The 13,137-nt window shown below is 35.8% G+C and overlaps 1 protein-coding gene across 3 annotated transcripts in view; it reads right to left on the bottom strand.

Annotated features, from left to right (window-relative positions):
• The window catches only part of LOC109430912 (sodium/potassium-transporting ATPase subunit beta-1-interacting protein), a 371,063-nt gene that overhangs the window by 4,411 nt on the left and 353,515 nt on the right, over positions 1–13,137 (bottom strand). The window contains exon 6 of one of the 3 annotated variants that reach the window (XM_062852657.1): positions 7,331–7,441. The exons of the other annotated variants lie outside the window; for them this stretch is intronic. Within the exon in view, the coding sequence (XP_062708641.1) occupies positions 7,331–7,441 (111 nt within the window). The remainder of the gene's footprint in view (positions 1–7,330; positions 7,442–13,137) is intronic. 3 annotated transcript variants of the gene reach the window in all.

Raw genomic sequence — 13,137 nt, 5'->3', positions numbered from 1 at the left:
TTCCTACGATAATTGCTCCAGGAATTCTTTCAGACATTTCCCCAGGGTATACTTCGGGACATTTCCCCAGAGAAACCTTCAAGAATTCCTCCAGGTATGACTCATTCGGAATTCTTCCTGGGATTTCTTCCGGGACTTCTCTGGAGATTGCATCGGCATTTCATCTGGGAATTTCTTTTTGAATTCCCGCAGAAAATGTTCTTGAATACATTCCAGGTATTTCAGCAAGTATTAATGGAATTCCTCCGGGTTCTTTTCAGGAATTACTTCTGGTAAATTCAAAGATTTTTCCAAGGATTCCTTTACTTGACAGTTCTCCGAGTATGGCTTCAGGAAATTCTCGTCTTTAGGGAAATTTTGGCAAACATGCACTCAGAACAATACAACTGGAGGTTTATTCTTAGAGGAAAGTAGATGCAGGACATGACCTTACAGGAATGCTTGGAGATGAACGAGCCGCGGGCTGAAAATCTCCTTAATAAAGCTAATAATAATAATAATAACCTTACAGGAACTTTATTGAAGGGTATGTTCTACAATAGGCCCTATGAATAGAGCTGATTAAATACTCTACTAAATTTATGTGAAGTCGTAAATCTGTGCAAACTGTATTCACTCAGTTTAATTCATATCGTCAGAAACAAAACATATTCATGTTCTGATACACGCAGAAAAAAACTATGTTAAAATCAAAAATATTTTAGGTAAATTCAAATAAATTGTCTATTTGTTCAGGCAACAAAAATAAAACTGTTTGGAGCAAATCGAACGTCACATTTGAAGCAAATGCAATCCATGTTTGAAACAAAAATGCATCTTCAGACAGATGATGTTAGAAATAAATGTAAATATTTTTGTGTTTTTTTTTGTGGCGGGTCGGCCCTACGGAAATATTTGTTTTCCCATTAAACTTATAATTATTTCCTTCGCTGGAAAACCCACCGCTCATGTTGTACTTTCAATGCCAACACCTTGTATCCATCTATTAGATAACATATGCTCCCGAAAACAACGAGATTTCGTGGAGACTTTCGGTGAAACTTGCCTTTTTTGCAGGAGGAAATCTTGCTTGATGTTGCAGCTGCAACTTGTGAGTTTTGTTTATGTTCTCGACGGCGGAACGGGGGGCTCCTCAAATATTTACATTTATTTCAAACATTATCTGTCAAAAGATGCATTTTTGTTTCAAATATGGATTGCATTTGCTTCAAATGTGACGTTCGATTTGCTTCAAACAGTTTTATTTTTGTTGCCTGAACAAATTGACAATTTATTTGAATTTACCTCAAATATTTTTCATTTTAACATAGTTTTTTCTGCGTGTTTTTGAACAAGTTTTTAAAACATTATATCTTAATACAGGCGTACCTCGATAGTACGTACCCTCGATAGTGCGTACCCTCGATAGTACGTACCCTCGATAGTACGTACATTTTGCCTCGATAGTACGTACACCAAAATTTAGTTAACTTTTAATCTACAAAAATGAGTTCGAATAGTTAGTAGACGTATAGCAGAGACTCCGATACTATGAATGTAAGTTATGAAGACTCCTATAACACGGATTTTCATTCATCAGTTTTAAAATATAGCGAAATGAAAGGCATGAACGAATACGTTTAATGTAATGATTGCAGTATTCTTTGCTTTACATTGATATAGACACGGACACGTTTGGTACTTCCAGTGAGCTATTCGCTCTTTGAAGGCAGCACGACACTAGACAACGGAATAGCATGCAACGCCCAGTGGCACAGCCGAAAACTTTTCCTGACAGCTGTGGCGGGAATCGAACCCGCGCTCCTAGCACGATGCGACTAAATGCTTGGTGACACTAGCCGCACGACCACGAAGCCACACGTTCTGCCACATGTTCTGCCAGTCATCCCGAGCAATAACATATCAAGGTATTAATGTTAAATTCTATCATACCTTGATATGTCCTTCATTAGGTGGACATAAGAGGCAAAATAACAAAAACGAATACCATTATTTTGTATGAATAACACCTAGAAAATAACAAGCATTATTATTTCAATAATGAATGCATACTTAAAATCTTGAGTGCTGTATTTGTTATCCAAAAGGTATAGAATAGCAAAGTAATAACATTTTTTGTTATTAAGTTGCCCATTTGTTCGATAGCTCCATGATGTAATAACGAAACACATTCTACAGTTATGTCACTGCTAAATCAACGAATACCACATCAATACCAAAATCTGCTCAAATACCTCCAATTGTTATTGTGATGTTTTCATAACATTTTGAAGAATAATATAATAATAACGATTATAGGTATTAGAGCACAGACTGTTCTATGCATGGTATTTGTAAGGTATTCCTTTCTGCTCGGGATAAAATCTGGCATCATCATTCTAGCGTTAAATCCCAACTGAGGAGGACTGCTTCTCAGCTTAGTGGTTGATAAGCACTTGCACAGTTATTAACTAAACGTTTTCTTTACCAATAGAATGTTATAATAAAATAAAAAAGCACATGATAATTCTATTTTGCGTGGTAATAAAAGAACTAAATTTATCGGCGAAGAATGCTCTCCAAAACATAAATCAAACTCATCAAGTTACTTATCCAAACCATTGATTTCAGTTCACTCATTTGTTATTTTTTTAGTTTTCCAACAAATAACGGTTTTTTTTTGCGATACGTATGAAATATTTGACAGTTTTCCATGACTTTGGAAATTTAAACAACTTTGAGTACCGTTGGGCACTGCAAGCCGCGGTTGCTAAGGAAAATGTTCTTAGTTTTGGGCGTTACGTGGCTTTGTTGTTTACGATGCGGACTTCGTCAGCTCTCGGATTAAAAAAAAAATCGCCAGCTTATCATGAATGGTTGGATCTAATTCAAAAAGGGGGACATGCGTGCATGTGCTGTTTTATAACTTGATGGTGGCATGCTGGCTCATCTCATGAAGTTCCTTCTGGGATTCCACAAGAATTCCATACGGGACTCCCTCGTGATTTGTCCACAAATTTGCTCCAGAGCTTTCTTCTGGGATTCCGTAAACTCTTAATGAGATTCTTCCAGAAGTTTATTTAGGATTCCATCAGAAGTTCCCTCTGGGGTTTTACAGAAGTTTTTTTTTCTGAGTTTCCTAAAGAGGATCCGTCTAGAGTTCCGTCAAAAGCTCTTGCCAGGATTGTTCCAGGAAGTTCCACGAGATTCTTCCAGAGATTCCTGGATTTCTGTAGAAATCAATTCTGAGATTCCTTCAGCATTACTCCTTCTAGGATTACCTTAGTAATTTTTGCTGTAACTCTTCCAGGTATTCTTTCCGTGGTTTCTCCACAAACTTATTCTTGAATCCCTCTAGGATTTATGTGATTCTTCAGGGAGCTATAACTAAGTTGCTGTTTCCTGTGTTTATTCAAGGAAATCGTACAGGAACTACATGAGGAATTCCATAAACAAAATACTCCAAAAAGTTCATAATAAACTCCAGGAGGATTTCCATTACAAACATCTGAAAGAATTCCAGAAGGGTCTGCAAGAATTCCTGACGGAGGTCTTGGTAGAAACCAAAAAAAAAGTCCCTAGATGATTTCTGGAAAGAGTTCTCGAAGATATCCCTGATTCAGTTTCTGAAAGAATTCCTAGAAGAAGCTCTAAGAGGAATCCCGGAAGAAGTTCTTGAAAAGTAATTCCCCAGAAGAAATTACCGGAGGAATCCCGGAAGGAATTTTCGAAAGAATCCTGGAAAAATCCCAGAAAGATTACCTGGTGCAATTACTGTAGGAATCTCAGAAGGAATACTTGAATCAGAAGAAGCTCCTGAAAAAACGGAAGATGTTCGTAGAGGGATTTTGGAGAAGCATTTAGAGGAACACTGAATGAAGTCCTTGTCAGGGATCTTGTAAGATTTCTGGAAGGGTTTCAGAAGGATTTCCTAAAGAATTCCCAGAAGATACTTCGAGAAGAATCTCGTATGAAATTTCAGGAATAAATCTTTACTGATTGTTGCAAGGAGTTTTTGAAGAAATCTCGGTAAGAATTTCTGATACCATTTTCGAAAGAACTCCTAGAGAAATTCTGGGTGAAGTTGCTAGAATTTCCAGGAATACCATCTGGAAGCCCAAAAAAATCCAGAGACATCCTAAAATAAACTATTCGGGAATCCCGGATGAAATTCCTGAAGGATTCCAGAGACTCCTTGAGAAATTCTGGAAGAAATCTCTTGAAGTCCGAAACGTGAACAAGTTGGTCACAATACGTCAGAAACTTTGAAAAAATTCTTTAGCAACCGCGGCTTGCATTGCCATATAGGCTGTACCAATTCAATTGTTTCGCTTTCTCGCTCCCTAAAAAAATCTTCAAGTTTCTTTCAGTTCCGAAATTTCTCTAGGTGTTAGTTCCGAGATTTCTCCAGGAATTCTTTCTGGGATTCCTTAGGGATTCTTCCAGGAGTTTCTCCTGCGATTCCTAATGAGATTCCAGGGTCTCTTTTTGAGGTTTCTTAAGAGATTCCTTCCGAAACTTCACCAAGAATTTCTTTTGTAATTCTTTCGGGACTTTCAGGATTTCTTCAGGAATTTCGTTCCGGGATTTCTCCATGAATTCATTCCAAGATTCCTCCAGAAATTCATTCCGAGATTCCTACAGGAATTCTTTCTAAGATTCATCAAGTAATTTTTCCTTGAATTCCTCCAAGAGCTCCGGGATTCCTCCAGAAATCCCTTCTCGTAAAAAAATTAAACTCTTGGAGGAGTCCTAGAAGGAGCAACGTTCAGAAGATTTTGAAAATATCACGGCAATAAATGTTGCAGAAGAAAATACACCTAAAATGTTTTTTTTTAACAAGTTATAACTGATCTAGATCGATTCAATTATATCTAGACCAGTTTGGATGGTTCTAAAAGATAACTCAAATAAAATCAATATAAGTTTCCAGAGACGAGATGCCTCTACGAAGCATCCCCAGAGCACAAGAAGATTTTTCCAATAAAGATAGCACCCTAAACAAGCAAAATTACGTAATTAATAAACGGACCCTTAGGCCACATGTAATTTTTTGGCAATCCTGACGTTCTAGAAATAACATTCTTTGATTTAAAAATGAAATTTGAAATAAAAAATTGTGATTCGATAGTACGTACGTTTCGATAGTACGTACACTAAACGAAGCGGTGGTGTACGTACTATCGAGGTATGCCTGTATGTACTTATAAAACTTTTTCATTTTTTTGTTGTGTTACACCTTATATCTATGGCTTTCATATGCAGCTTTGTTTGAGGTTTTCTATTCAATATAAAAAATATGAAAAATCTGTACATTATCAGAATATTATTTAGAAACTAATCATATTTTGACCAATTAAAGTGCCAAGTGTTTTCAACTTCTTAAAACTACATGACACGAATGCCACAATAATGGTAAAGTGTCGTTAATAAATAGTAATAATAATAATTCTTAAAACTTTTTCAATGTAATATTTTTGTACAGGACCTACCAAACTAATGAGCCAAAAATAATTAAAATTGAACTATAGATGACGAAGATATCAACAAATCACTTTTCCATGTTTTACGATAGTGACCCCAAACTTTTGGCCGATACAGCATTTTGAGGGGTGACCCCAAACTTTTGGTCGATGACATGAAGAGTTAATTTACTTAATAACTTTTTTTTCTAGATTTTTTAGCTAAGTTCTGTAAAAAGCAGTTGAAAGCTATTAGAAAATGGGTCACATTACCGATCTCATCTTAAAATTTGGTCGACCCAACTTCCAGCGACACTGCCGTAAATTTATATGCATTTTTTAGAAAATTTGGCAACTTTGGGTTAAGTTTACATACAATTTTTTTTTAAAAAAGTTTCTTTTAAATCATGTTCGAAGTTTTTTTGTCTTATTATCTTTTGAATGAAACCTAGGGTTTTGAAATCGGACGCAAATTGGCGGAGATATGGGCCTAATAAAATGACATGTTTTTGAGGGGGTGACCCAAAACTTTTGAACGGGAGTGTATATTAAAACACGGTAAAAATAATCGCTTATCATCAACGCCTTATATTTCAGATGACTTACAAAACACTTTCAGTCATTCATGGTAGGCTTATTGAACATAGCTTTGAGTTAAAATTGATGTTAACAAATAAGTTTTATTTGAAAATAGCATATTTTTGCGAAAATACAACGATTTTTTAAGAAATTGCCTACCGTTAGGCGTTTAATATGGCTTATTCTTAAACTTATTAAACTTTATTTTATTTTGAATATACAAAATACACCAGTTGTAAGTATTTTAAAACTTATTCATATTCAGCATCAACGAATTGAGTTTTTTCAAAAAAAAAAAAAACAATCTCTATGCTATGTCATTGGTTGATCAACTTTACCACGGATTGAAAGTTTTCAAATTTGGCCATTTGACAATTTAAATAAAAAAATTAACAGTTTCTTGTAAGAATTTTGTTTACGGAGCTTGATACAGGTCAACTCAGTACAGGTTTTGAAAAAGGTTTTGTTTTTGAATCATATGCATCGCACCTGATTTTTTTGGAAAGAATAGAGGAAAAGTGATGAAACTAGCAAAAGTGTTGGCTAGTTTCATTTATGAGATGTGGTTCTACTTTAATTTCGATTTCTGGAGGCTAGAAAGTGTCGCCTTAATTTAAACATTTCTTATTTAAATTGATGTTATATGTAATTTTATTTACTTTTAGGGCTTAGGGAAAAAAATCAACTTCTCTACTTAAAAATTATACGGAGGATGCAAATGTATATTCTACGCATAAAGGCAATATCTTATTCAGCAATAAGAGGTTTTTGATGACGGCATCTCTCGCAACATTTCCATTTCAAGAACAATAAGAGTTTTTCTTCATTTCTTAGTCCATCTTTAGCGAATGAAGAACATTTTGTCGAATCATTCCCTAGCCAATAATCGAACCCAATTTGCTATCCCGATGAACTATGATGCTATTACCAAACCCTTTCGGATAATTTGCTAAGCTCACGTAAGAAAAGATACACATGTGCTTGTTTGGTGGCTTAACACCGAAAGCCAGATGCTTTCGAGGAGGTTTCTTACCCTGCAGGTTTTTCCTATCCACCTTCTTTTCTACTCCCAATTTCGAACCATGAGATAAACACTTTTTCTTTCATTCTTTACCCATGTAGCCTTACTGATTGGTGTGAAATGAGGGAGATCTCGAGATGATGTGCCGGGAAAAGAGTGTGGAGTGTGGAATAATGGACTAGAGAGAAATGGAATGGTCAAGTTTAGTGGAATCAGTTAGTTCTTCTAGGAAGCAGTATTTAAACTAATTTTGAAATACCTACTGTTATTTCCTACAGTTAATACCTACGGTTAGTTTCCAACAGTAACATCAGTTTAGGTACCTTGAAGCCTCCATCGAGAGTTGAGTAGTTGTGGTAGTAGTAGAAGTGGTGGTAGTAGTTTGAAAAACACCCATGATCTAGATATAAAATGCTAATCTATAAAACGACTATAGTGTGTGGTGTGATTACTGTGATAATATAACAAAAGACCTTGATTATTACTAACATCATAACTCCAGCAAAATTTATCACAAAATAATAAACGTTCCACTAACATCCCAATAACAAATAAAAACAGTAGATTTCAATAGGAATACCATTCTGAAAAATTCAAGACGAAAAACTAGAATATGAAAAATTGTTTCAATACTTTTATATTTGTTATGAGGCGCCTTTAAACATTAAAAAGTGAATGGATTGAGAAATGAAACAACATTGTGAATACGTGTAAAACGAATGAAAATGAACGATCTCTTTATTTGCTCTTCATTGCCGTAGTGTAGTACAAACGATATCTTCGCTGCGATTTGTTTCATTTTCGTTCAGTATATTCGCTGCTTTGCATTGTTTTCGCCTTATACAAATTGATTCTAAAAATCGAATAAACTTAGCCAACATTATCAACTATACCGACGCGATTTAAGTAAAAAAGGTTCCTAAATTTGCTCTAAATGCGCAAACTAGTCTAGTTCGTTTTCGTTCAAGCTTCACTTTGCCGCCAAGTGATGAGCGCTTAATACCTGTTAAGTCTGTTGTACAGTAGTCAGATGTATAAGTTTTGATTTCATATGATAACTCGAATGGTTTTGATGATCCTCATGATTAACGACAATAGTTGTTTTATAACAGAGAAATGAATTCGTAGGCATCCGCAGTGGGTACAATCATTCACTAATGCTATTCGCTAGGTTGGGCTTTGGTTTGAAATCTTCACAACGTGTGCCAATAAATATAATCCTAAACGATCTGTATTCCAGGGGAACTAAATCAATAATGTATCACTACTGATCAAACAGTTTTAGACTACGATTTCTAACGGCAACAATAACGGTTATCTAAGACATTATAGTAAAAATGAACGTTCAACTACAACGCATGCGCATTTGCGGACCGGGTTTAACTACACTGGATTAGTTCTACTATTTCTAATTATTTGTTTTGCTAATCTACTTTAGTTGAATCTCTCGCGTGGCGGTTACTATCAACGAAATATATTTGTTCGTAAAAAAGATGAATGCTATCTGATTTCTGTTTTAAGGAACATCGCAAATTGCGATTTAAATAAAGGCATATAGTAGGTATTTATGATACTAAACGATGTACATCTCTGCTAGGGCCGTTTTGCTTTGGATGTGAGTTGACGATGAAACAGTGACAGACGACAGAATATTCGCACACCATCTCCCTTTCGTTATGCATTAATTTAGGCATTATAATTACAAACAATCCACATAATGAACCTACTTCAGAACACCACCAAGTGACGAATGATTTTAATTAATTATTGATTTGCTTGAACATTGTGTTAAGGTAAATAAGGATTTTATCGAATGTTCGCAACCGTTTCCCCGCTCTGTATTGAGATTTACTTCATTCAGATAACTATCTGGCAAAATGTTCGCCTGACCAAAGTTGGCTGTGCGTGCATGAGCTTTAACAAACCCTGTTTCACCTTAAACAATCAGAACATCAAACCGAGGTTCAGACACGGTGGCGGCTGCCTATGTGGAATATGACCGCATGCTTTTGGTCATGCTAGTGGTGGCGATGCTGATATCGATGTTCGACGCATTTTGTCTATTGGCTGTCGAGAGTCAATATGACGGCAGATCATTTTAGTGCTTTCTTAGCAGCATAAGAAAGACCTTGATTACATAATTACATTGATCAGAATCTTCCAACTTTAAGTATGATTCAGGTCAGTTTTAAAAGACACGGACAACGTCTTCAGCTTTTGACTGTGCAGACTGTTTCAAACATAACTCTAGAAAACGGACAAATAGAGCATGCACCAGTGAAAACGGGGAAGAAACTATTCTCACGAAAAGTTTCAACGCCCGGAGCGGGAATCGAACCCTCACCCCGTAGCATGGTGCGATTGCGAGTTTGGTGTCCCTAACGGCACGGCTACGAGGCTCCACAATCTCTTATATTACCATTGGACATGCTGGGTACATTGGTATGGCCATGGCTGCAGCTTTTTTCTTACTCACTATCCTAAACAAACACGAGAAAGAGAAGGATAAAAGAAGGGCCACTTTGCCTCCTCTTTCATCCCACTATTGGGATGTCCCAAAATCCTATTAAAATTCAAAAATTAATGTAGCAAATTCTGCAAGAATTCACGCAGAAACACCTGCAGGACATTTCCTTGCATTTAGGAGGTGCTCTAGAGATTCTTCCGGTGACCACGAAATTTGATTCAAAATTCTACCAGAATTTCCAGCCAAGTTTTGCCAGTTTGATTGGAAAATCAAGAATTTCACAAAAAGATCTGCAAAATTATATTACACAGTTAAAAATCGGCAATCTTTTTCATCTGCGATCTATTCACTGTTTCCCAAAGTTTTTCTCAAACAGCATTAAATTGAGCAGGGAATCATAATACCCACGCTTCTTGTTCCATTTCATTGCAGAAACGGATAATTTACCTTCTCACTATACTAGGGACAATGGAAATTCGCGGCAAAATTTCTTAAATTTCTCAGCCTACTATTGTGAATTTCGCGGCTCCATATTTTTGACCATTTTGTTGAAGAAAAACACCCATGATTTTGCATGCGAAATGAATAATTCATTTGGTTTTGTGAGGCGTAATAATAATAGGTATATCGAAAAAATAACTAATTTGATGAAAAATCACACATTTAAAATGCAATAGGGGGATTAGGGGCATAATGGACACCCTAAGCAAATGAGTATGTTAGGCCTGTATAACAGAGAAAAACTTAACATATTATCAGTTGGCTTACAACTTTAACTTGGTTCCTACGATTTCAAACATTTACAGCTAGTAGAATGTCTTTATTGTGAAGAAATAATGAATTGTAAACCGAGTGTTTTTCAGGGCTGGCAGGAAAGGTACGGGGCGAAATGGACACCCATCGGGGCATAATGGACACCCCTGCATATTTTATGCTAATTCTTTGACTACATCAACCAGTTAAGTAATTTGCTTACGGAGATCAATACCACAGATATAATACTCCATCTTAGACGAGTTTACATAACATCAAAGTTAATTAAATAAACTTTAGGCTAAAATAATCGGATTGATTTTTTCCAACATTTCTAAAACGCCTAACAGTATGCAATGCTCGCACATCTATTCATAATTGTCAGTGTTCATTTCGCCCCGAATCAACTACAACATTAAAATTGCTTTTTTAAGTAAATTTTGATCAAAAATAAAATACGTTAAATACGAGATTTTTTCTCTTCTGCTATGCTACATTTTTTTACCCCTTTGTGCAACTTCAAATTTTAATCATCTAGTTTACAGAGCTCTATTTTTTAACATTTATCAGAAACATCAACAAAATTGATATTATTGGCTTCGTTAGCATGTGTACTATAAGAGCTAGAAGAAACTTTTTTGAATATTGTGCTCAAATTAAAATGGCAGTTAATCGTTACTGTATTTATAATTTCTGAAACAGCCTATAGGACATTTTCCACGAAATTCCCTTCCCGGAAAGTGTGGACATCTGGTTATCTGGAAAGAAGTATTTCAGACGGCATCGTATGTTACATTGATGGCTCCCTTCTCGAAGGTCGAACAGGGGCTGGTGTTTATTCTCGTGAGCTAAGGCTGCATCAGTCTTATTCACTTGGTAGACACTGCACCGTTTTTCAGGCCGAAATCTTTGCTCTTCTGTGCGGAGTGCAATCAGCACTTCAGCAGAACGTAATGGGCAAAGTAATATACATCTGTTCAGATAGCCAGGCTGCTATTAAAGCAATGAGGTACAGATACAGGTGGCGCAGATAAACATTGCAAACCACTGGTTGTCTCTTTTGTTCTACCGCTGATCAAATGCAACTCAATTAGTGACGTCACTAATTGAGTTGCATTTGATCAGCGGGAGAACAAAAGAGACAACCAGTGGTTTGCAATGTTTATCTGCGCCACCTGTATCTGTACCTCATTGCTATTAAAGCACTTGCTTCGCCCTACTTACTTTAGGTCGAAGATAGTTATCGCTTGTCGAACTCAAATCGAGGAGCTGAATTCAGCAAACGCTGTTCACCTTGTATGGGTGCCTGGCCATTCTTCCATCGCTGGAAATGAATTGGCTGCGGCTTATTTTTCAAAAGTTGTTGAAACCTGGAATTCGTAAGCTCTTTTGGATTCAAATGACACAAAAAGAGAAACCTCTGAGTTTAAGCCAAAAATTCGCAATCGCTTCAAAGTTGAATTTTCGAGTAATAAAAAGGTGTTTTCACTTCAAGTGCCATAACTTTCTCAATTTTCAACCGATTTCCAATCTTTTTTTCATGAATTTCTCACAAATTAAATTTCGAATAAACTCGAAGAACATATTTTTTTCCAAAGTCACGCAAAATATGTGTTTGAAGATTTAATTTATTTTTTTCTTCTTTTTACAAACAAAAATAACTTGAGAGCCCTATAACTTTTTAACCGTTTGACCAATTTAAAAATTTTTAGCTTGCTTTTGTAGATATTTTTGTTGTCTGTCTTTGTCCCAAACAAACTTTTCATCAAAGTAGTCATTTTTTGATACTTTTCACCAAAAACTGCCAAAACATGCCTTAAAACTTGATTTTTTTTGCAAAATTGGAGTTTTTGACGATTTTTTTGCAATTTTTTACTCCAAACCAGATACTTAGCATCATATTTAGGGATTATGGAACACATTGAAGGATTTTTTTTTTCAATTTTTTTTTACTCGCATTTCAAACATGAAAATATTTTTTGATTCGGAACACTCCAAAAACTGAAGTTTAAGGCTTCCATATGGTTATTGAGAATATATAAGGTACAGTTTATTCACATCATTCTTAGGCAACAAAAATATCTACAAAAGCAAGCTAAAAAATTTAAAATTGGTCAAGTGGTTAAAAAGTTATAAAACTCTAAAGGTAAAAATTTTTGTAAAAGGAAGAAAAACAAATTAATTAAATATATAATCTGTGTGACTTTGGAAAAAAAAGATGTTTCACAAGTTTATTCGAAATTTAATTTGTGAGAAATTCATAAAAAAAGATTGAAAATCGGTTGAAAACTGAAAAAGTTATGGCACTTGAAGTGAAAATACCTTTTTATTACTCGAAAATTCAACTTTGAAGCGATTGCGCGACCTCTAAATCTCAATATTTTTGGCTTAAACTCAGAGGTTTCTCTTTTTGTGTCATTTGAATCCAAAAGAACATACGAATTCCAGGTTTCAACAACTTTTGAAAAATAAGCCGCAGCCTACTGATGAGTTAGCTCGCACTGGAGCATCACATGACTTCATTGGCCCTGAGCCAGCTATTCCGGTATCCAAGTGTTGGGTTAAGCTTCCGATTGACACCTGGGCTGCCACTCAGCATAAACAATACTGGAATAGTTTGGAGTCATGTCGTCAAACTAAATTGTATTGTACTGAGCCATCTCTAGGGGTGGCAAAGAATCTAACAAATCTGCAAAGCAGAATTGCAGCATGCTGGTCAAAGCATTGACTGGCCAGTGGCCACTGCCGACTCAGCTATCACATGGCGAATATTCAGCAAGCTGATTTAATTGCATATGATAGCTGTGAATCCGATTATGGAACTTCGTATCATTTAATATGTACATACCTGTCCAGTTTTTGTGCAACTGCGTTTC

The sequence above is a fragment of the Aedes albopictus genome, chromosome 2 (genome assembly GCF_035046485.1).
Source record: "Aedes albopictus strain Foshan chromosome 2, AalbF5, whole genome shotgun sequence".
NCBI lineage: Eukaryota > Metazoa > Arthropoda > Insecta > Diptera > Culicidae > Aedes > Aedes albopictus.
Note: the sequence above shows the minus strand (reverse complement) of the source record. Positions and strands in the feature narration are given on the sequence as shown.